The following is a 22,560-nucleotide window of genomic DNA, read 5'->3' as shown; positions in this document are numbered from 1 at the left end:
GTGCGTAAGACTCAGTTTCTCAGATGGCGAAGGGCCCGAGATCGTCTGAGGAGTTACCGTAGAGGCGAGAGCTTCAGAGCTTTCCTCGAAAACTTTGAGCGAATTTGTAGCGAGGAGGAGCTTGACCAGGGTGAATGGTCGATGATGTTGGTGGCCATTTTCCCTGGTGACGTCGGCGGTGTATCAGCGCGCCTGTCCGACGAGGAGGTCGACAGTTATGCAATAGCGAAAACGGCCCTATTTCGCTTCTTCGGCATTCGTGTAGAGGCCGACGCAGATCGTAGTGATGGCAACGGGCAGCGCTTCCATCATAGTGGCAGCTACCAGCCAGAAAATCCCGTTTGGTCAGCTAAGGACACAAAAGTTGCGCAGGACAGCAACGACAAGGTAGCTGCAAGTGTAGAAAGAACTGCCAGTTCAGCAGAAACTCCGGCACGATCTGTCGATTTAAAGGCAGAGAAAAACGAGTGTTGCAGTGCCAACCATAACAAAGTCGCGAGGAATGGTTTGGCCAGAAACGCGAGCAACAAAGGAATGTGTGACACGGTCGCTTGTAGCCCAAAGTTAGATGCCGTTGTTGCAGAAGAAACTGACATTTCAGCTCGAGCGCTAGGCAGTCAACCCGTATGCCATCACCCCGAAGTAAGAAAAGCTCCTTCTGCCGGCCGCTGGGTAAGCGATAACTTCCAGGGCGCAGAGGGGAAGCTTCGCGAGAATGGGTGTAGTGCGTCACCTGACAGCAACTTTGAAGCGCCAGGCAAGAGCACAGCATTAGCTTTAAAAAGCGATGCCACACAGATGGTTGCTGCGACCCAGAAAGGTGAAGGCGCGGCGCCGAAATATGGACCGCAGGAGTGCGAACCCTTGTGTTCAGCAGAGGTCATGGGAGCGAGCGATTGTGCAAGTGAGCCGTCGCCCGTCACTCTGAGCAAAGTGCCAGTGGCTTTGCTACGCGACAAAAATGGCACAAACGATGAGCCTTTGAAAACTGATGGGTCGAAGGCAAGAGCCGGCAGCTTAGCACCTGTTGGCCGCGCGCGAGCTTTTGACAGGCAGCGAAGGTTAACAGGCGAGGTTTCCGGAAGACGGCCACGAGTGAAGACAGCTGATCGGAACACCTCTGCGAGAAAGCAAAAAGCGCGGGTCAAGCTTCTGCATTTGAAGAGGCCGCGTAATTTCTCGAAATTGCCCCCGCGGCGCTCAATAGTTCGCAGGCGTTGCAGAAAAACCCGGCCGACTAATCATGCGCAGTCTGGATGCGAACCACCTGCTCCATCGAGAGACAGTGTCCACAACTGTCCATCTGATTGGATGTCATCGTTCGAAGTTTATTCCCCAGTCAGGGATCTGGGGAATACGAAGAATATTTAACGGGAAGTTGTTTTGAGACTCGTGGGCACTCCTGTTGACTCCTGAAGAAGTTCCCTCACACTGAGAGTCCCTCTCAGTTGCTCTCTTATGTAAGTAATGTAAATATTCCTGTATAAAGTTCTCTTTTCCTTGTTTTTCTTCGTAACCCCGTCTCCCGCCTTCCTCGTCCCTTCTCCGACCCGACCACGCTCACCTCGATCCTAATAGCACTCGGTTAACCCCTTCAACGAGGCGTAGCGTGAGCTGACAAAGCGCGAGAAGTCGCTAAAGAAACAAAGGTACACTGCGCTGGGTGAATGATGTAGTTAGGCCAAGCGCAAGTCATCACTTCTCTAAAGCCACACTGCACTCGTTTAACCCTGCAACGAGGCCTAGCGCGGGTTCCGATCTCTGGCGCCGATTTCGACAAAGAGAGGGAACACGGCCGCGAGATTGGATGCCCGAAATCTGCCAGGAAGCAATGAAGTGGCCCTTAAAAGGGCCGTTTGGAGGAAGTCTTCAACGTCAACCTACAGCGGCGTGGCCGCACAGTGAGCAGTAGGCCCAGCGTCCGCGGCGAACAGTAACTTCGGCTTCCGAGAAGCATATCCAGGAAACGATGCTGCAAAAAAAAAAGTCTCGTTACAAGCGCCGCAATTTGGCGAGTCCACAATGCATGAGAAAACTTGCGACAATGTAGTTCAGCCCTTACCTCGGGGTTGAGAATGCGCACGCCGGACAAACGCGTCAGCGTGGCTGTCAAACGGCGGTCCTCAAAGCGCGCCTGATGCGGATCCTTGTAGTGCCGCGGTGTAGTGTCAGTGACGGTGATCAGTGAGGCAATTTGGCGCCAACAGGCGAATGTGAATATTACAGTGAACTTGAATAGTGAATATCGAGAAGCAGGCGCACTGGATTCGGCTTCGGCGAAGTCCACAACAAAAAGCAGAAAGAGAAGGCGACTCCCATTAATTATTACTATTATTGTTTCTTTTTATTTTTATGTTTTTTGACTTTCAAAAATCTATTTCATTTTTTTCCGCGCTCTTTCAGTCAGTGGAAAATTGAACCATTACATGCATTACATTCGGATTTGCACAAAAAGCCATCGTCCCGTCTTCGATCTTCCAGCTAACAGGTCCCCTGTCGTTGCGCCGTCCAATCTGTCAGCCTATACCCTATTACTAGTTCCTTTCCTCTAAAAATGCTCCTCTTTCCATCAGTTCACCGCCTGTGTCTTGGCCACTCCCCCGTAGTGGGTGTGTGCCATTTTATTTGAGCAACCAGCACAGCCGTGTAGAAAGGCGCTGATCGAACAGTGACGTGGACGTAACTGCGTCGCTGTGGCACAATAGATCTGTCGGCCAGCCAACAGCTACGCTCTGGAAGGGTCTCCGCTCGTTCCTTGGGGACGACAACCAGCTGCCGTGAAGGTCGCCGCTCGGTTCTGTTTCCTCGTGTTCGTTCCATGGCTGCATTCGACCAGCCATAGCTTCGGTGAGTGCGCTACGCGTCGCAAGCGGTGCCTCGGGGCCTGCGAACGCCGCCGGCGAACGCTGCAGCTTGCGTGTAGGTGTCAAGATGTAGGTCGCAAATTTCACGCCAGCAAGACTGGCAGGGACACATAACTAGAACTGAACCCGTTTAGTGACGTGCATATGTGTTATAGTGAACTAGAATAATATAGTGTGTGTGCTGCCGTTTAACATACCGTTCCTTGGACGCGCGGTATTGAGGTCGCTACTCAGGCGACCTCAATACTGTGCGCGCGAAGTCAGGACACCGTGGCCACATTTATTAGCCTATCGAAGGCTTGCAAAGCACAGCGGCGAAGAGAGGCGAAAAGCTGTGGCTGAACTTTAGCACCTATAGCAAAACTTTGAAGCACGACAAAAAATTTAGAGGGCACTTTGGCTCTCTGAACTGCTGCAAGGCGAAAGCCTTTCCTTGCGCACTGGTTTGCATTGATTTCTTTTTTTTTGTGCTTTTTAATTATTTATTTATTTTAAAACTTTTTTCTTTTTATTTTCCTTATTTTTTTTTATTCCTATATTTTTTCTTTTTCGTTTCTTGATGTTTTGTTTTATTTTTCAAATTTTTCTGTCAGGGAAGGGAGAAAGATGGGAGTGAACGAAAACACCATATTCACTAGACGCGTCTTTGTTATTCCAAACCGTTGAGCTGGCATGGGGGAGTGGTTAGCGTGCTCGTCTCGCTCTCCGGAGACCCTGGTTTGATTCCCCAACTCGACCAATTTCCTACTCGGTTTGATTTATTTTTCTGGTCTGACTAGAAAGGTTAAGTAGGCTAATTGGTTAATTAACTAAGCTCAATTCCACTTACTTGGAGCATTACTATACCATCCCTTTAATTGGTTCCATGGTTACTAGCCAAAGTACAATCGGTCCCGTTTGAAATTCGCGCACTGTGACGTCACGACCAATTGAAAAGCGTGACATTTCTGTCGACAACGCCTGCTTACAACGATGCGGTATTAAAGACTTACGCCTTAAAAATTTGCTGTTCATCTAACTCGACGCCCGTTTCTCGCTCCAAAAGTTATTAGTGTTGTATCGTGGTTTCGCTTTCGGGACCACAGATTGCTTACCTCACGGGGGCGCTGTATTGGCGGCGCTCAGTCTATTTAAGGCGCCACGCTCTGAATAAACGGGGGGCTCTCATAGAGAAACTTCGGATCGCTCAACGTCGTTCAGCGTTAGCGTCCATGTCTTTATACAGGCCGCCGTCCCAGCGTGCCCTAACGTGTTCCGGCGTGGCGGCCGCGCCCGACACATTTTGGCGACGAGGATCCATCCACATGCATCATGCCTATACGTGAGTGAGAAAATTTTACTTACTTCTCCGCTACGTCTACTACTTCTGCTGACCTACTTTCACGCAGCATTTTTGCACTTGGCTGCTTTTAGACGTGACTTCAACGTCGTCTGCGTGACCTATCGACGCTACTGCGGCGTGTTCTGCACGGCTGTCCTAACCCCCTCGTTCCGCTGGCTCCTTCTGCAAGGTGAACTTGGCAATACCTCTGGCGCCCTTCTGGTCATGCCCCGGCTATTCCTTGGCTCAAATGGTGTCGTGTTTTCCAGGACCTTCGACGCCGCCGCCAAGACCTCTACGCCGGACCACAAGAAAGCGCTTCTGCTCTACGCGCTGGGGGAAGAAGGCATCAATGTCTACTACAGCCTCATCGAGGAAGAGACGCAGGATAGAACCGACATAGGGACAGGTGAGTCCGAGGCACCGGACGTATACAAAGCGGCGCTTCGAATGCTAGACAAGCACTTTCAAGAAGAACAAAACGAATGTTTCAGCCGCGTTCATTTCAAACGCAGAGTGCAGAGTCCTGCTGAGCCAACTGCCGAATATATTCAAGATGTCCAACGGCTCTCCAAATCGTGCAAATTTGGCCGCTACCGACATCACGTGCAAGCTCAAATCCTTTGCGGCTTGCAGTCACATAACTTCTTCATCACTGGTTCATTTAACTCGGCGCGAATGTTACGATCAAGAAGGAAATGGAGATTGCTCAGGAAGAGGAACGCACCGATAAAATAATGCAGCAGCTAGGCATTCTAGACGCCGTTTCACAGCGTCGCCAGACATAAAATGGGTCTCGTCCTCTGCGAGACTTTCAAATTGGCATGCTTTGCTGTCCTGTTCTAGTTCAAGATGGTGGTCTTCTTCGCTGCCCGGCTTCATTGCAAGATGGCGGTCTTTTCTGTCCTGTTCCAGTTCAAGATGGCGGTCTCCCTCCCCGCCCGGCTTCAAGATGGCGGCCAACAGACTGGCGTCCCCCCCCCCCCCCCCCTCCCCGACCGGGTAGCGATGGCGAAGCCGAGAGCGAGCGGGTCGGCCTCCACGTGAGGAAGGGAGGCACCCGGGCGCCTCCGCGCCGTCGGCTCGACCCGGCTGCTGTTTTTTCTGTGGCTCACCGGGTCACTGGGCGAATTTTCCGGGTTGTCGTGCTCGCCACAAATACTGCCACTGGCAGTATGTCGTCAGGCCGCCGTGTGCCCTAACGTGCTCCGACGTGGCGTCCGTGGCGGCCGCGTCGACACAGCTAGCTTTGCCTTAGCAAATGGTAGGAACTCCATTTTTTACTTGAATTTCTGCAGCATGAAAATAGTCTTGAATGTGGCATTTTCGGTGATATTAATGCACATTCTTAATCACCCATCAGCGACTACGTACGAAGTCTGGACGGAGTTCCCCCTCGAAAAACGGGTCATTCCTGCCTCGGCATCAGGACAGCGGCCGATCGACGCGGAGACTACCAGCTGCTGGAGGGCATTCGATGGTGAGAAGTGGCTGCTTCTTTCTTTCGAGCCTTCTATGCTTTGAGTATGCTTCAGTGCTAGGCACATTGAAACAGCTTGCAGTTTTTGAGCTTTCTGCAGTAATGAGTTCAATGACAGAACGAATTAATTTACACGATTGCAGTCACTCAAAGCCAGAGGTAGATTTTAACAAAGCATCATTTTATAACTAGAATTTAAAGTACAAATTAATGAGGGCACTTAAGACTACTTGCTGTGAATGTGAAAGCATTCTCTTTCATTGTGGGCTGTTAGTTAACCATATTTGTTATTGTTAGTAAGTAGTTTTGATGTCTCAGAGCTAGGTCTCTGAAGACAGTTAGGTATTTAGGTTGAAGACCTTCACAGTGGATGCATTTAGGTTAGAGGCCTTTAGGTTGAAGATCTTTACAGTGCACGTGTTTAGGTTGCAGGCATTAGGTTGAAGGTGCTTATGGTAAAGGCCTTTATGTCAAAGGCATTTAGGTGCAAGCCTTTGTCAAATGCATTTACCATAAAGGTCTTTGACCAAAAAGCCTTTAAAAGGAATTTGGCCTAAGGGTATCTGACCGCCTTCACTTCTGTAGGCCCTTGTCCTAAAGGCAGTTTGGGGTTTATGATTACTATGGCAGCTATGCTGATGACATATATTTCGGACTGTTTCATCTCGAGAACAGCACCAGGCTTCGTTGCCATTGAGCCATTTAATGTGCATCAAAAATGACATGAAAGCAACAGCTGCACATCGAACAGTTGTCGACTCGTTCGAGGATTCCAGTCCATGCACCGTGAAAACTGGTTGTGCCATCTCGCGACAGCTGGCACAGCGGCACAGCATAACTGGTAGGCAGTGAAAAAAAAAATAACTCATCGTGCTTTACATCTATTGATGTAATCTTTCGCTTAGATGCTAAATACTTCCTAAAGATTCTTTTATTAGAGTTTTATCTGTGTGGCTTTCATAGAATGCATCCCGCAGCTAAATTGGTGAGTTGTTTGAGCTCAAATTTCACACAGAAATGGCATTAGGTCAAAAGAATTGTTTTATGCTACATTTGGTTGGGCTACTTGCCTGAATCGATAAAAAGAGTGATATTTGCATCGTTTGCGGCAACGACGAAACAAAACCAGCCATTTTCTCTGTGATGCACCGGTGCTGCCATCTCGTATGTCAGCCATGGAGAATCGTCAAAGGAGAGGAATGAAGATTGCTTTTGCAGGAGGTTTGAAGACACTTTTTCACCAAAGATTCAGGCGACTTTCGGCCAAACTGTTTCTTGTGGTCATTGATAAAGCAGTTGAAGCAGCGTCTTCAAACCCTCTGCAAAGCACCTCCTTCCTTTGCCGAATCTCCACGGTCGACAAACGAGATGGCGCCACCAGTGCAATTGGTGAGACAACGGCTAGTTTTGTTTCATCGTCACCGCTGACTATGCGCACATCCGACTTTCTTTTTATCAATTCAGGCAAGTATCTAAAAAAAAATAGCATAAAAAAATTCTGCCTACCTAATGCCATTTCTCATGATAGATATTTATAATTCAAGAGAATTACTTGTACTTGTTAATGCATATATTAACCCACACCTTATGTAATACCCCCTGAAGGGGGTCTTTAAGGTGAATAAAGTGAAGTGAAGTGAATGATACTACAAGCTAGTATTTCTCCAAATAGAGGAAATTGTAGCGTACAGCAGGAGCTCTACATGTTAAACAAGAGCTCTGCAGGTTAAACATGAAAAACAACATTTAAATAATGCACAACACTGTGAAACCTATACTGCAGCCACTATAGGTACTTCTACCCTTCTAGTAGTAGTCCGAAAAGGCTGTCATGTGTATTAATTAGTATGCATCGAACTAGATCTGTTGATGTGAAACATGGTGTGTTGTAGTGCTACAAGGGTGGATTTATGGGTTATTCTTAAAGGGGGCAGTCCCATTTGAATTAAAACATGTATTTCTTGCCTGTCTCTCCTCTCCCCTTTCTGCATCCTTCGTGAAGTTTGCGCTGTTTTCGTTGCGATTTCTTGGACTTTTTCTTTAAGGCTTTCGTGCTTTGCATAGGAAATCCTCCCCTGCCATGCTACCATAGGCACCCTCTCTGTTTCTGTCACCTTTATGAGTGGCTCTTCGAGTTGTGATTCAAAAGACATTGTTAGCGTGGTCATCATTATGAACACGTTTTGATAGTGAATTTTGCATTCAGGGTCAAGAACTCAAACTTGTTAGTATATGTATTTGCCCATCTTTACTGCTGTATGGGAAAACATTCCTAGCATGGCCAGCCGCACAAAAACATGCCATTAAGATAAAACAGTATCCAATACCAAAAACAAAATACTGTAGTATTTTTCTTGCCTTCACTGCTTCAGCAGACGGTACTGTTGACACAGCCAGCTGCCCAAGTATATGCAATGCAATATTCAGGTTTCAATATTCAACATCAAGAGCAACATTAAAAGGCAGGTTGAACACTAAGCTGGGGTGTCACCATGGATGGCAGCAATGTTCATGAATGTTCATGGCAGCAATGTTCAGAAAACAGTGCTGCAGGTTTAGAAGGACTGCAAAATGAAAGTATGATTTTATCAATTTTCGGATACTATTGTCGGCTTAACAAAATGAAGCAATTTATGCTTGGGGGAACAGACAATGCAGTAAAGCTAAGCTTGGGATGAACGTTAATGTATAGCAATCATTTAACCTATCTAGTTAAGTGAGTTAGATTTTAGCTGCTGTCAGCGAGGCTTGTCACATCCTCAGCCCTAATCGACATTCTACTTAGCAGGCAAAAATAGGTTCCCGGGCACTTTGCTTTCTTCAGCCTATATCTCTTTCAGGCACTTTGTACACAATTGTGTAAGCGGCAAACTTGCAGCTTTTTCTGAGAAACTGGAGCACTAAACAGTGACTTTATTATTTCAGTCATATTGAGCACCCTTCTTGTTGCAAATAAGTTGCTTTTTTGTACCATGTCGCGAATGCAGTAAATAATATTCCACATAAGAGTGAGCTAGGTAGCACTTTGTCCGCCGTTTTTGTGCAGACAGATTTTGCTGCGAGTGAAAACGTCGATTGTTTTTGCTCAATTTCGAGAGTAATGTGAATCTTCGAAACACAAAGCGATTCCACGATCCCTAGGGTGTTTACCTGACAGAGGAGAACATTTCGATGTTATTATTTCTGACAAATCTGACACTTTGTATGGAATTCTCCATATCGTTGTAAGAAATGACCTGCTGGTCTTTCACTTTCGAGAACTAACAAATTCCCTTTCTTGAGGCCTGAATATACTACTTAGGTGAAAAATAATACATTTTAGTCAAAACAAAAAATGGCGCCTGAAAGGGATATAGCTTCTTGTTGCTTGAAGATCGATCGTGAGTAGTGGGAAAAACTGCGGTCTGTAATTACCACTGCAGGCGTTGTGGCTGTGTCTCTTGGTGCACCGGGAATGAAGACTTGCCAATCTGTGTGGAATACCTTCATCGCGTAACCACGTTGACCAGCGGACTCTCCATCCAGAGAACAAAAAAGGTAGATGCATAGCGCGTCCACCGGACGCAGTTTTTCAGACGCATGCATACAGTGCTCACGGAGCACAGATGAACAGAATTCTTTGTATCTCACTTCCCTGCAGGGCGTTCTAATATGCGCCTTGTTGCCCTGTGCATAATATTGGACTTCTGCATGAGAGCGTAGAATAACACATCTGGACAAATACGTTTAATTATCTGGAAGCAGCGATGTTGCTACAGGTGACAGCTTGGAACATGAGGTCAGGTTGTGAACATTTTCCCCCACCGTTTAATCATTACCGTTGCTCATTGCGATCAGCTAGGGATGTTTCCAGTTGGCATAAATTGATGGACACAGCAGGCTACGCAGTTCGCATTTTAATTGTATATCTTGTGATGTGTTCATAGACATCGAAGCCATATAAAAAAAGCCACCCTTTCTAAGACTAACTTGCGGCGAATTTAAATACCTTTTGGATATAGGGAAGCAGGGGCTCCCAGACGCAAACTGTATACAAGGTGTTGCAGGGAAGCCCGCCACTAATTTTTTTTTTAAATGGGCTTTTTTATGTAAAAAGAGTTTATGCAGTATGATAATAGCAGCTTTGGTGAATGTCAGAGAATGGGTGAATCAAGGTAACTAATTTGCATATTAACTAAATTCGAAAAGCTAGCGTTTGGATCAAAAACTGTTCATACTAGAAATTAAATTCAAAATAGCTGCTACTAGGGCTAGTTGGAAATACATTTTTGAAGGTGTTGGTGAGCGCTATCATAATGTGGAAAAGGGACAAACACACAGGACAAAACGCTTCATGCTGTGTGTTCATCCCTTTTCCATATTTTGATAGCGCTCACCAATACCTTCAAGAATGTTCATACTACCAGCTGTACATTTTAACGTAAACAGCCACGACTGTACTGCCATACACATTTTTCAGCTGCATGCAACAATAAATTTTTTGATACTGCTATTTGAATTGGCTCCTCGAGTCGATGATGATGCATTTCGTCTCGTTGCACCCACCGATGCTATGTGGTTGGTTTCTGTTCTGCTTTCTAATAAATTAACTTTACACGTTGAAATAATTACACTGTTGTTATTCTACTGATCAACACCACAGGTGAACAATAATAAAAAACATCCCCATGATCCTTGGTTTCGGTGGCTTTTGTCGACCTTCACCTACGCTTGAGCAGTTCATTGCATGAGACAGATTTGGGCTCCATACGAACTGTGCCGCATGTGCCGAGCTTGACCTGGATTACGCCCTTTGTTCTGCATGCGGATCTAGCTTTACCTTATTTCCATTTTTCCAAAATGTGTGGCGCATATATTTTGTCATCAGCCAGTCAAATAGTAGAGGCAAGTGTCAAGTCTGTGGCGCTAATGAATAAAGGACAAAATTTGATTGCTTGTGGAAACTTCTTTGCTGTGGGGAGGGGGCAAGGGAGGCTTCATTACCTAGGCAGGACACCTACCATCATCAAAGGGCATGCAGTGGCTTAGGGCTTAGTATAGGTTTCATTGGGACATTCTTGTGCCGGGGTGCTACTTGTCATTTGCTTTGATTTGTAATGTGCTGATTTTGTTTAGTAACCAGACACAAAGACGGCCCGGGGAGTCTGTCCCAGTTGTCACGACTGGTTCCTCACAGGATTGTTGCTTTTCCATGTGCAGAGTTGGAAGCCAGAACGGCGCCATCTTCCTAGATCCAGTCTGTGCACAAGCCATGAAGTCCTTGCTTCCCACGAGAAACATTGCGGCATTCTCCTGGACCGATGCTCGGCCTGTCGCAGGTTTTGCGGAACCAGGTCGCACAGTCCCGTGTCCTCAACGCTGGACTACCACGTAATGTACACTGCGCTAACTTTCACTGCAATGGTGCTGCACATGCCCATAGAGAAGAGGATGTCCTCCTCAGTTGACAGCGGAAGTGACACGTATGGTGCTTCCATGAGCTTGCTATCCTATGATTGGGAGTGGCACATTATTGCAGTCCTAGCAATGTGAGCACCTTGCTTTAAATTTCATATCAGTTATTGTATAATGGATCCTATGATTTATGATATTTCAAACAAATAACATTAAAGGCCGCTTTACCAAGAAAATCTGGCATCAGCGTTGTGAGCAAAAAAATAATGAGCATGACTCTGACAGGTGGCGCCCGGAGAGGAACCTGAAAGGCAGTTGAGTCATGTGACATTGCGGTGTCATCATAACCTGCCCATCGGATGGAGCAAACTGCCCACCATGGCAGGCAGCAGTTAAATTAATGATAGGTCACTCGGGATTAGCATTACATATATTATTTTTGGATGTTTTTTTATGTAACACCATAGTTTCATAATAGGAACATGACTTTCGTGCATCTGTGTGTCACTTTCTGTTCGGCCAGAAATTTTAGGCTCTTGTGTTTTAAATTTTGTGCAGACCTCATGTGGCATGCCTGCATCGCGTCTACGGGAGGCCGGAAGAGGCACAAAGCCCATCGGTGTGAGTGTCTGTGAGTGATCTTTGATGTGAAGAGGAAGACATGAAAAGTTGCACTGAAATTATTTAAGGTCTCTTTGCCAGTGAAAACTGCCAAAAACTAAAGGAAAGGCCATGCCATTTATTTATTAAAACTTGTTTTCTTGTTTTCTTAACAAGCCACAATCGCAACGAAGCCACAACCACAAACCCCACAAACACTAAGCTGCATTTTCAGCTTTAGACCGAATAGAAGGTAATTAAAGTCATCTTCAGCTGTCATTTCAGTGTGTAAAGGATTATCAATGAATTTGCTGCAACTCTACAATTTCAAAAGTGGCCCTTTTCATGTGTGTAATGGCTGTTTATGCATTCACTCTTGATCAGGTCAGTAGCTGAGTAAACTTGCTTGACTTAGTTACGTGGTAGATTCTTTTTCTCACAGATTTTTAAATTGAGTGCTTTTAAGCTTGGTGGGCAGCTCCTCAACTACAAGATAAGTTTAATGGCTGTGTTCGAACATGCACTTCTTCGTTTTTTCCTTTTTAGCTCCCCTGCAACTGAAAAACCCTCAACTGGTGTGAAGGCCTATCTCCAACGTCTTTTCCATCATGAACTACAGGGGTGAGTATCCATGAAATCATTTGTTTTTTCTTTCACAAGCATGCATGTGATGTTTTATTAAAACACTGCAGTGCACATGCCTCTGGGAGGTGCATCAGTTGGATTAGAAGGGGCAGCTACAGCCTAAAACCTCATTACTGAACTTCAGCACTCCTAATCCGAATGGCGTAAAGCCAAGTACTTCCTAGATATGTACTGTATTTACTTGCATAATGATCGCACCCCAAACTTGCTGCTGCAATTTATGTGCCATATTTAGACGATGATCGTACTTCACAGATGGCATGTGCAGATGACCATCTTGCTCTGCCAGCCGGCATTTTTGTTTTGATGTTGGATGAAAAGTTGCTGATGGTGAAACGTTGCTGCTGGTTGACCTGCAGTCACACGGGCAGTCTAAGCATGGTTATGCTTAACCGTGGATACCAAACTTAACCAAGTTGCCTGCAACTTGTTTGCATTTTCGGGACGCTTTTTTGTAATTCCCAACGCCACCGCTGCAACTAACTGGATTGACAGCCTGCCAAGTTTGAAGCGTTTCCACTGTTTCCAGCCGCTGTCTATGTTCGGTGCTGTTCACATCCGTAGCTGTTCACATCCGTAGCTCTCGTGCTGCAGCTATTCCATCACAGTTCCATCAGAATGACTGGGTGCTCAGCTCCCAGCTGCACCAACCGTTCGGAAAGTGGCAAAGCGTTTTACTCTATACCATATGGAAGATCCGTCATTCGCCGTTGACTTCAGTGGTTGCTACGAATGCTTTTTTTTCTCTTTTCTGAATGCTTGGTTGCCACGTGGCATAATGTCATAAAAAAATCTAAGCATATTTCCACAGTGTTCGTTTTGTAAATTGCCTGTGTCTGCAATAAACGCGAAATGCTGTGATGTTCTAATTCGCCGACAAGGTTTGTGTGTTTTGGCAATAATCTTTAGTTTTTAAAATTTAACACCTCACAGCAGTAGCTTTTAACATTGTACCATTACTGACGGGTCTGTAGGCAAGGATGCCTTAACAGACATCAATTTTCACTCAACTGTCATTTACATCAAGTATGGTTCAGGTGGAATTGCTTGACTCACAGCAAGGTGCTTTTGTTGGCTGTGCATCCATGGGGGGAAGTTAAAAGGCTGCTGCAAGCCTCCTGAATTTTCGCAGATGTGTGTGAGCTGTTAGATTTATGCAAACGTCGCTGGAATTGCCAGTTTTTTGCATGGAATGCACGCCACTGCCTTTTCACAAACTTTTATAGAAAAGATAGTTCATATTCTTTTCCTAATAATGCACGGCTCGGGATGTCGACACACCGGCTGTGATGGCTCAGTAGTTATGGTGCTTGGCTGCTGACCCGAAACACGTGTGTTCGATCCTGGCCGCGGCAGTCGAATTTCGATGGAGGCTAAATTCTAGAGGCCCATGTACTGGGCGATGTTGGTGCACGTTAAAGAACCCCAGGTGGTCAAAATTTCCGGAGCCCTTCACTACGGCATCTGTCCTAGCGTGAGTTGCTTCGGGACGTTAAACGCCATCAACCAACAAACCAACATTGTAGATCACCACTAGGTTAAAGCATACAGAAGAGAGTGAATGTGCCGTGATGTAAAATATAAGGATTTAACTGGTTTTTTGCTTTATTACATAGTACACCTATAACTCCCTTTTGAGAAATGAACCGCAGTTTGCTACACTCTCAAAGGTTACATTTCGAGTCACCAGAGTTCAAAGGCACCCAACGAAACAGCTTTCTTGAAAGTGTGGCTGTGATACCCTGTGCCTTCTGGAAGGTCGATGGTACGGGTCCGGAGGAAATCTAAAGGTGTTCCCGAGTTTCAATACCATTGGCAGTTGATCGCTGATTCATAAGTGATATGATCTCGGAGAACCTGGATATTGAGAGCTGCTACACATAATTTGGTGTAGACCTCATATTTAGTGCAGTTTTCTATCTGAAACAGAGCATGAACTAGGTACAGCTTACTAGATAAAAAATCTGGTTATGTTGTATAGTGAGTGTGTTTTGTTCAAGTACAGGCACTTTATTGACTTTTTTTGCTAAAAGTTGGATTGAGATTTCTTTACCGAAAACAGGCTAGACTTGCGGCTCTGCACTTTTTCGTTTACACTGTTTAAATGCTAATATAGAGCTCTGCAGTGCGTATTTATCCTTGTTGGCATAAAACCTGAATGAGAAACAACTTTCAAGCGATGAAAAACGTATTTAGGCATCTGATTGCTTGCTTCAGATGTTAACATTCATCCAGTTTTGAGTAAACTGTATTCTGGATTTTATACTGCATTCTTTAGAGTTCTGGCTTGTAACTTTTTATAGGAGTTTTAGATTCAATAAAGGGGGTGTAAACTGGTTTTTTGACACGGCGATTAAATGTTGCCACAAAGATGAATCAATGCTGCATTTGTACAGTGTATCTAATATACTGAGTCTGCCCTTAAGTTATCAAGTAAAAAGTTCGGGGAAGGCAGCTGTGTAAATCGCCTGCTGCTGCAGCTCACGCACAGCACTAGAAAGAGCAGCACTTTTATTTTCTTTCCTATATTACTTGATTGTGTTGCGCAGTCAGCTGTTTCGATGCTCGGTTTGTGATGCTCTGTTTGTGAAAAGCACCCGCAGTCGATCGGTGATGCGCTATGCATGTCGCCTGCAGAAAAGGAGTGGGGCTTCACCGAATAACTTCGGTTGCTTGACAGGCAAGATGACGAACCTACGCGCAACTCTGCTACCTTTGGTAGCATATACAGTAACTAGCAAAAACCACGGTTAAGCACGCTCGTGTGACAAAGGTCTGACCTGCAACTTATTTGCATTTTCGATGCTAAAAAATTTTTTGTAGAAAATTTTCCCCCGCATAATGATTGCACCCCTGAATTTGCGTCAATTTAAAAAAAGAAGTGCGATCATTGTGCGAGTAAATACGGTGCTTCTCATACTATGTGAACCTCTGTAAGCGAGTCTTGGTCTCCACCGAGTTCTGCTGTAACGAGGCTTCCTTCAAGGATTGTTTTGTAGTTGCATAATGTTCAGGCTTCTTCAGCGCAGCTAGTTTTCAATTGGATTGTCAGGCCATTGGTTGTCTAAAGAGGAGTCCTCCAGCGACAGTGTTGCCTATTTTATAGTGGCATAAATAAGGATGTGCAGCTGATTACAGTCGAGATTCGGAGCTGTGTCCAGATTTGATAAAACGCGATAGCATTAAGGCTTCTGTTGTGCAGAAATTCAGGTGTCGGCGTGGATCGATAAATAGGGTGGTGTAGAGTAGCCCAGGCAGCCAGCCCCACAAAAGCAACCTAGGTGGGCTACCTGGGTCACGTGACCTTGTGGTGTCATCACAAGCTGCCCACCGAATTGTGAGCAAACTAATTGCCCTGGCAAGTGGCAGCTAAGTTAATGGTTAATCGTGAAAGATTGCACAGGAAGAGCAACTTGGCTCGCAAAAGATTCACCGATGGCAGCACCTGCCATTGCAGGGCAGTGGTGCATCCATTAACCACTGCATCATGGCACAAGGAGTGGTGTGAGGACTCCCAGAGACCTATGAATGCAAAGTTGTGAATGACGAATTCCTCATATATGGGCATTAACTCATTAGCTCTATCGTGTCATATCCTTAGAGCAAAGCTTAAGTGTTTTCTCCAATTTTTTTTTTATGTTGATTCAACCGATGATGGGGACGATAACTCTTCTACACTGAGTTGTTTCTACGTCCGTTTGTGAAAAATTTTGGAAAAATTGTGGAGCTATCATTTGGCGATGAAAATGTATTGGAAGTTAGGCTGGGCTTGTTGATTCTGAATGTTGCTCCATTCAATTTGCTTGCTCAAAATCACTGAAATAAATCCATTCCAGTGTGCATCCAGATTTTAGCAATAATATTATTTTGAATAAACGTCTCATTATGTGTATATGTCGATCAGTGCAGCTCTCTTGCGTTTCACAGGTTGCATTATTCTGAAGGATGTGAATTTCATTCTGAAGTCGGTGTAAGATGATTTTGAAATCTAAATTTATTACGGTGCATGGTCTTCACACGAAATCCTTTGTATGCCTTCATTTACATTGGTTTCTTCTTGCTGCAGGATGGCCTCCGACATCGAAGTTGATGGGAAACAATATGCAAAACCAGCGTGGATTGCGGCAGTCTCCAACCTATTCCACTAGAGGCATGCTGTGCTTCAAGGGCAATGAAGCTACTCATCGGAATATAGGGTTCGCTTAAGCCATTGCATGGTATGTCCCAGCTGCAGCCCAGCACTATCACGGATTCGGAATTGAGTAACTTTGGAGCTTTTACTGCTGCTGCATGCCTCCCTAACGTTTACTAAGCAATAAGTGTCGAAGAAGGTGCAGGTCAAGAGATACGCACCTCTCATATTTAGGATCATCAATGATGCCAGACACTAGTCTCGAGGGTGTGCTATATTTTTTTTCTCTTTGGTACCAGCAAGGAGGAACTCCAACCGAATCCAGAACTGAACTGAAAACCAGAAGCAAAGCGGTATATTAACCGAGACAGAAATGAAGATAATTTTTTCTGCCAACTTGTAACTGAACTAGAAATGGAATCAGATGCAGTCCTTGTCTGATACCGCAAGCTCCATTGTTTGTACTTGCAAAGGCAGAAATCCTGTTTGTTGAGCCGCATGCATGGTCAGTTAGGGAAAGGACGCAACATGCACGCAGCTTTGTGTATACAGTGCTTCTTTGGTGTTGTAGATATGTGCAGTAGTCGTTCGTGTGCGGTTGTTATTAGGAGGGTGCCTAGACATGTGTGTGTGTTCGGTGAAAAGATGTTCACCTTTATTTTTTCTAAATATCGTAAACAGGGCTCAGAGCTCTCTCATGTTCTTTCTCACTATCGCTGCCCTCTCTAATTGTCCTTGCATCCTTATCCATCTCCAGGTGCTCATGTTAGGTAGCAGGCGCCACTGCTCACAGTGCCTTTTGCATCAATTTTGTATTTTATATTAAAATAACAGTAGTCAAATCTGGATATATTGAGCCCCAGGGCAATTGTGTATTAGTTCGGTACACTGATAGTTCATAAAATAAAAATGGCAGTAGATCATCTTAGCTGCAACCTAGAAGTAAAAATACGTAGCACCCACACTTGTACGTTTGTATGGCATTGCGATTATCTGCACACACTGAAAGCACTGAAGGAAACAAGCAAAGGCGGTGTCCAGCTTAATTTTGTCTTCACTCAACATGCCTTAACACTCCCCTGGAATTCCTTGATATCCAGTTGTTAAAGCTGGTATAAAATCATCACCAGCTAAACGTGCAACCCTTCTTGCTTGTAGCCTTTCTCACCTTGGTTTTGCTGGTATTTCTAGCCACCGTTTTACCGTTTCGCGTTGGGGAAGGTACGTAATGGGTCAGTTTATAGATTACCTGTGCCATGGCCACTGCTATGTGCATTCTCCATGCCTTTTATTACCAGCTCAATGCTTTCACCCTTTGCAATATTGAAGTTAGTGCCTGATGGTATGGAATAAATAGAAAAGAAGGAAGTTGCTGCACTTGAGTGGATCTGCAGCGAAGGCTACACAGGAACGGAAAGGAGGTGGGCTTTTCTCCCTCTGTTCCCATGTCTTGGTGGGTTGATTCATTGTTCGGTGTGAGGAGAGATAGACGGTTGCCATGTTCCTCGCTCCTTGTGCACTTTTGAAGGCACCTGACATCTATCTGAAGGTAACATAAATTAAGGGACCCTCACATATTTCTGTCAACAAAGGATCAGTATTGTCTGTGGATGTAACTTATTGGCAGATTTTAGTTGGAAAAGAAGTGTGATGGTGAACGAGCTTTGTGAATAAAAGTGAAACTTGGAGGGCTGGCTGAAGCAGGCCACAGCTCTGCGGCCTACTTGCAGCCAGCTGCCTGTGTGTTTGAGCTAGGCCGCTGGTCTGGAGGCTGGCAGATAGTGCTTGTATGAAAAACCAAAATCGGAGAAAATGATATGAATTAGCTTATGTTGTCTGGAAACGACGTGTATTTTGCGTATTTTTTTTACAGCGATATAGCAACCATTCTGATCTCCCAGGATGCCTCCATTGATTTTACCCGCAGAAAAAGCGATGTGGATTTTCTGGTTATGCACCGCTTTGTTCAGTGAAGCTGTCACACGGTTATTACTGCCATCTGGACAAGAAATCCCCGTAGCGTGGTAGCAGTAACCTTCTTAGGCTGCTTCAGCTGCTTCTGCTGTCGGGTTTTTGTCTCATGCCTGGGGGCTCCAAAAGGCGCTTGAAATAACTTCTTCCAAAAGTGCTGTCTTTCACGTACTCGAAATCCGGCTGCGGAGTATATGGTTCGAAGGAATAGATTTTCTGCAGTGTATGTGTGCCTTGGTGTGTATGCTGCAGCTGAGATCTGGATGCGACTCGTGGTGCAGGAAGGACACGTGGTGGTGGCCAGTACAGAGGGCGGCTTGATGGTCATCTCACATTTTCTAATCTGAAGAGTTGTCGCCACGTCCCGAAAATGGAGCATTTTGTCTGGCTTGCAGTCGTCACGTAGAGGCAGCTCGTCTTTCTGCCGAGCGTGCTGGAAGGCCTTCCAGGTGAGATCACGTGTTTATCCCCACCTCAGCAGCAAGGCAAAGCAGCAGCATTCCGATGTCCGTGGTGTCCACTCTTCCTTTGTCTACATGTTTTTCGCACTGGAAACAAAATGCAAGTTTACCGGTTCGTTCGTGGATGTCCGAGTATTGAAATATGACGAGCAAGCTGAAGGGCTCTGTTAGGGGCACGTGGTGTGGACGTTGATGCAGTGGCTCCTTAAACTAAATCTGAACGCATACGTTTCTGCGGAAAGATGCACTTCAGGATCTATTTCCTTCGCGTTTCCTTCATAGCCAGAGAATGCGCGACACAAGTCACACCGTGATTGACATGAATGCTTAATATTTCACCTGAAGAAACTCAATTGCCATAGCATGATAGACAGTGTAATTGGGGAAGACTGTGCGCTTGCATCCTAAAGCGTTAGGGGTTATGTACACCTAGTGGTGGGTAGAAGAGTTAGGATGAAGGCACTACGCTTCACCTGCCATCCACAGCAGAGCAACTTACTTTGGCAGAACTCCACGCTGGCTACTTTAAAGGTTCTTCTAATTAATGTTGAACCTTATCAATCTTAGGAGTGCATTACTTCGTTGTTAGCACTTCAGATGCACATTGTGCGTACCATTGTAAAGAAAATTGCCCTGTGTAATACGACAGGATGTGGATTAGTCTGGTCATTCCAGATGCGCGATGACCTTTTATTTTGAAGACATTTCACAGCGGTTCATAAACGACGGCCGTACAAGGGTGTGAGGTGCAGTAACGAAAGAATGGAACTTGTAGTGCGCAAACTTCCACAGGATACAGTGCTTTCAGCAGACGATTTTGTCACGAGGGACTGCAGGCCAGTATAACCATAGGTTTTTTAATTATGGTTTGTTTCTTTTAGGGGGTATTAGTATCTGCCTAAGCTGACGCCCTGCATTTGTTGTTTTGCAGCGCATGAAAGCTTCACTGCCTTTGTTTTTCCTGCAAAATCGCCCTTTTGCAGTTGCGCCCATCTGTTTGATGCTTTATAGCCGCAAGTGGAAAAGGAAAGAAGAATCGCAGTTGAACTCTGCATTTTCTATTCCGCAAGGGAACTATGATATTTTAGCAAAATTCCAAAAATGTTCTTGGATTAACGGCCTTGTTTATCACACCAATTCTTCTGGATTCGTGTTAGGCCACATGTATCTCGTAGGATTAAACATGATCCGTTACCATGTCAGGATCTCAGCAACACCTTAGTTTCAGTAAATCGTCCCACAGCAATCAGTTTAAAGCTTGCAGCATTGGCTTCTTCAGCGGAGCCAGCAATCTGCATGATGCCAGTCATTGACACTCCATTTTCCAACCGGTGGTGAATTGTTTGAAATTGCTGAAATGCGTGGGAGATATCTTGCATAGCATGTTCAGGGAAGAGAGCAATGACAATCGTGGCATAATAATTTTGTATTTTTACTTTCTGAAGTTTTAGTGGGTGAACATGTGGCTGAAAATGTGCTTCATAATGGTTGATTGCCACCTTGAATGGTTTATCAAGAACACCATTGGTCGTAAAATTTTATTGGTTTTTATGAAGTAAAAGTTACTTGAGATTTAGTGTCGCAGTGTTTAATTTGCATATGCATAGTCATGCATACTATGTTTATTCTAGGCTGTGTGCAAAGGCAGCATTGCAGGTACATTCTTGCAGTACTACTACACTCTTAAACGTTTTTCCTTCGAGAATGCAGTGCTCAGTACATTCGTTGCCTTAGGTACGGCCGCCACAGTGGTCACTGGATAGGGCGCTTGGGTGTTGACCCAAATGACGTGGGTTCAATCCTGCCACAACAGTCGTATTTCAATGAAGGCGAAATTCTAGAGGCCTGTGTACTGTGCGATGTCAGGGCATGTTGAAGAACCCCAGGTAGTCAAAATTTCCTAAGCCCTTCACTATGGTGTCCTTCATAGCCTGCATTGCTTTGGGACTCTAAACTGACACATACAAAAACCATGGTGGCTATGGTTGGGGTGCTCTGCTTCTGAGTGCATGGAGGTGGCAGGCAATCGAGGCTGTAGTGGCTACATTTCCATAGAGGTGAAACCCAAAGATGGCCTGCAGTGTGAAATGTCACTGCGCGGTAAAGATTCCCAGGTGTTCTAAATTAATTCGGAGCCCTCTGCTAAAACCTTTTTCATTGCCCATGTTAAAACCTATATAATAGTGATAGTATTTTTTAAAATATGTACCCCTGTAAGTGGCAGGTGGCAATGACAACGCAACTAATTCAAGCAGGTTTTCGAACTAAGGAGGTTGATGAAACGTGCTTTCATGCAAGCATATTTAGGAACAGTGTTTGCTTTTTCTGCATTCGGTATTTGGAGGAATCCTTCAATTACTCATCACTGCAGCTGTGCCTCCTGGCTGAGGAAGACTGGGGCCAAAAATGGAGTTCATAATGCAGTGACATCAGCCCAACGTGATGCCTTTGCATTCTTCTGCAAGCGCTTTTTAATGTTTCCAGAATAGTATATTAAAATCTTTCAACTTTCATAATTGTTTCCCAAGAATGTTGGACATGGGTACTGAGATGTTTTCAGTATTACAACAGAATGAAGTTTACCAAGAGTTCTATTTTGTCTACCCTTTTTAATGCCATTTAGGCCTGGCTCAGACAACTACCAATCGCGCTTATAAATTTCAGCATTACCTGCTGCATGTTGCCTTCAGCATTTGACTGTGGTGGTACAGTCACAATCATATCATACTTTTTCGAAGTGCATTGCACTGTTATGCTGAGATTTGTGCGGGCCACTTACAGTGTTAATCTCATAATGATTGCAATCGTGTAATGATCACACCTCTGAATTTTGGTGGCAAAATTCAATTTTTTTATTCCCCGCATAACGATGCACTTTGAACTTCCCGCTGCATTTTATGTGCCATGTCTAGCCAACGATCGTACTTCACAGAAGGCACGTGCAGATGACCATCTTGCTCTGTTAGCCACCTTTTTTTTTATGTTTGTTGGAATTTTGCTGATTCTGAAACGTTGGTGTTGGATGACCTACAGTCACACAGGCAGTCTAAACACAGATACCAAACTTGACTGCGGTTATCTCGAATCATGATTCGTTGTCGTCACAAGGCTCGCCACCGTTCTTAGTTGTGCTGCAACGAACAAAGTGATAAGCCCTGGGTTACGGGAATGCCAAAAATGAAGCAGTCCTCCTTGAGGACTGCTGACCTGTACCGAGTTGCTGGTAGGAGTAATAATTGCAATACAAGGTAGTTTTATGCTCCCAGCCCCGTAGCAGCTGCCGCCATTTCAGTGCAACTGGCCCGATCTGCTTGCACGCCAGCGCCACTGCTAAGGTGTCGCTTAAATCAATCATATATGTTTCTTTTAATATGAAACCATGAGGTTGTCAGTTAGGCAGTGCCATAAGTAGACAATGTAGCATAGCTTTGGTCAATTCAAAGGCGCCGTCCTCTGTGGCTTCGATACGAAACAAGTTAGGCCTAGTGATGACTTTGGAGTAGCACGCCAGAGCGCCATTGACGGTGGCGCTTGCAGCGAGCGTTGCGAATGTGTCACCTACTTAAACGCTGCAGCAGGGACCGCAGATTTTTCAGTTTAAATGTGGTAAAATGATTAGCTTGAGTGCCGTGGGACGTTGCTGCAATGCACTGTTACTGCACCTTCGGACGAGATCGAACTCTGCATAAAAG

At 45.2% G+C, this 22,560-nt stretch overlaps 2 protein-coding genes across 2 annotated transcripts in view; both read left to right on the top strand.

Moving 5' to 3' along the window:
* Nucleotides 1–3,999: 3,999 nt before the first annotated feature.
* On the top strand, nt 4,000–5,008 carry LOC149357521 (uncharacterized). Its single transcript, XM_089584796.1, has 4 exons — nt 4,000–4,185; nt 4,278–4,375; nt 4,455–4,594; nt 4,701–5,008. The coding sequence occupies exons 1-3, from the start codon at nt 4,076–4,078 to the stop codon at nt 4,586–4,588; spliced, it is 342 nt and encodes a 113-aa protein (XP_089440922.1). The 5' UTR covers nt 4,000–4,075; the 3' UTR covers nt 4,589–4,594; nt 4,701–5,008.
* A 29-nt stretch (nt 5,009–5,037) lies between these two features.
* Nucleotides 5,038–22,560, top strand: part of LOC149357520 (uncharacterized) — a 41,668-nt gene continuing 24,145 nt past the window's right edge. Inside the window, exons 1-9 of the mRNA XM_089576598.1 lie at nt 5,038–5,112; nt 5,433–5,449; nt 5,549–5,665; nt 9,088–9,202; nt 10,865–11,040; nt 11,618–11,680; nt 12,206–12,280; nt 16,371–16,521; nt 18,689–18,856. Coding sequence (XP_089432724.1) covers nt 5,038–5,112; nt 5,433–5,449; nt 5,549–5,665; nt 9,088–9,202; nt 10,865–11,040; nt 11,618–11,680; nt 12,206–12,280; nt 16,371–16,452 — 720 coding nt within the window. The 3' untranslated portion in view covers nt 16,453–16,521; nt 18,689–18,856. The remainder of the gene's footprint in view (nt 5,113–5,432; nt 5,450–5,548; nt 5,666–9,087; nt 9,203–10,864; nt 11,041–11,617; nt 11,681–12,205; nt 12,281–16,370; nt 16,522–18,688; nt 18,857–22,560) is intronic.

Source organism: Amblyomma mixtum, chromosome 3 (genome assembly GCF_055824585.1).
Source record: "Amblyomma mixtum isolate Tamu chromosome 3, ASM5582458v1, whole genome shotgun sequence".
Taxonomy (NCBI): Eukaryota; Metazoa; Arthropoda; class Arachnida; order Ixodida; family Ixodidae; genus Amblyomma; species Amblyomma mixtum.
Note: the sequence above shows the minus strand (reverse complement) of the source record. Positions and strands in the feature narration are given on the sequence as shown.

What these genes read in the sequence shown, in the direction of transcription:
- LOC149357521 (XM_089584796.1), top strand. Translation starts at nt 4,076, where the DNA reads ATGTCTTTATACAGGCCGCCGTCCCAGCGTGCCCTAACGTGTTCCGGC. An exon ending in CACATGCATCATGCCTATAC is followed by an intron (nt 4,186 to 4,277) that starts GTGAGTGAGAAA and finishes GGCTGCTTTTAG; the next exon opens with ACGTGACTTCAACGTCGTCT. An exon ending in CCGCTGGCTCCTTCTGCAAG is followed by an intron (nt 4,376 to 4,454) that starts GTGAACTTGGCA and finishes CGTGTTTTCCAG; the next exon opens with GACCTTCGACGCCGCCGCCA.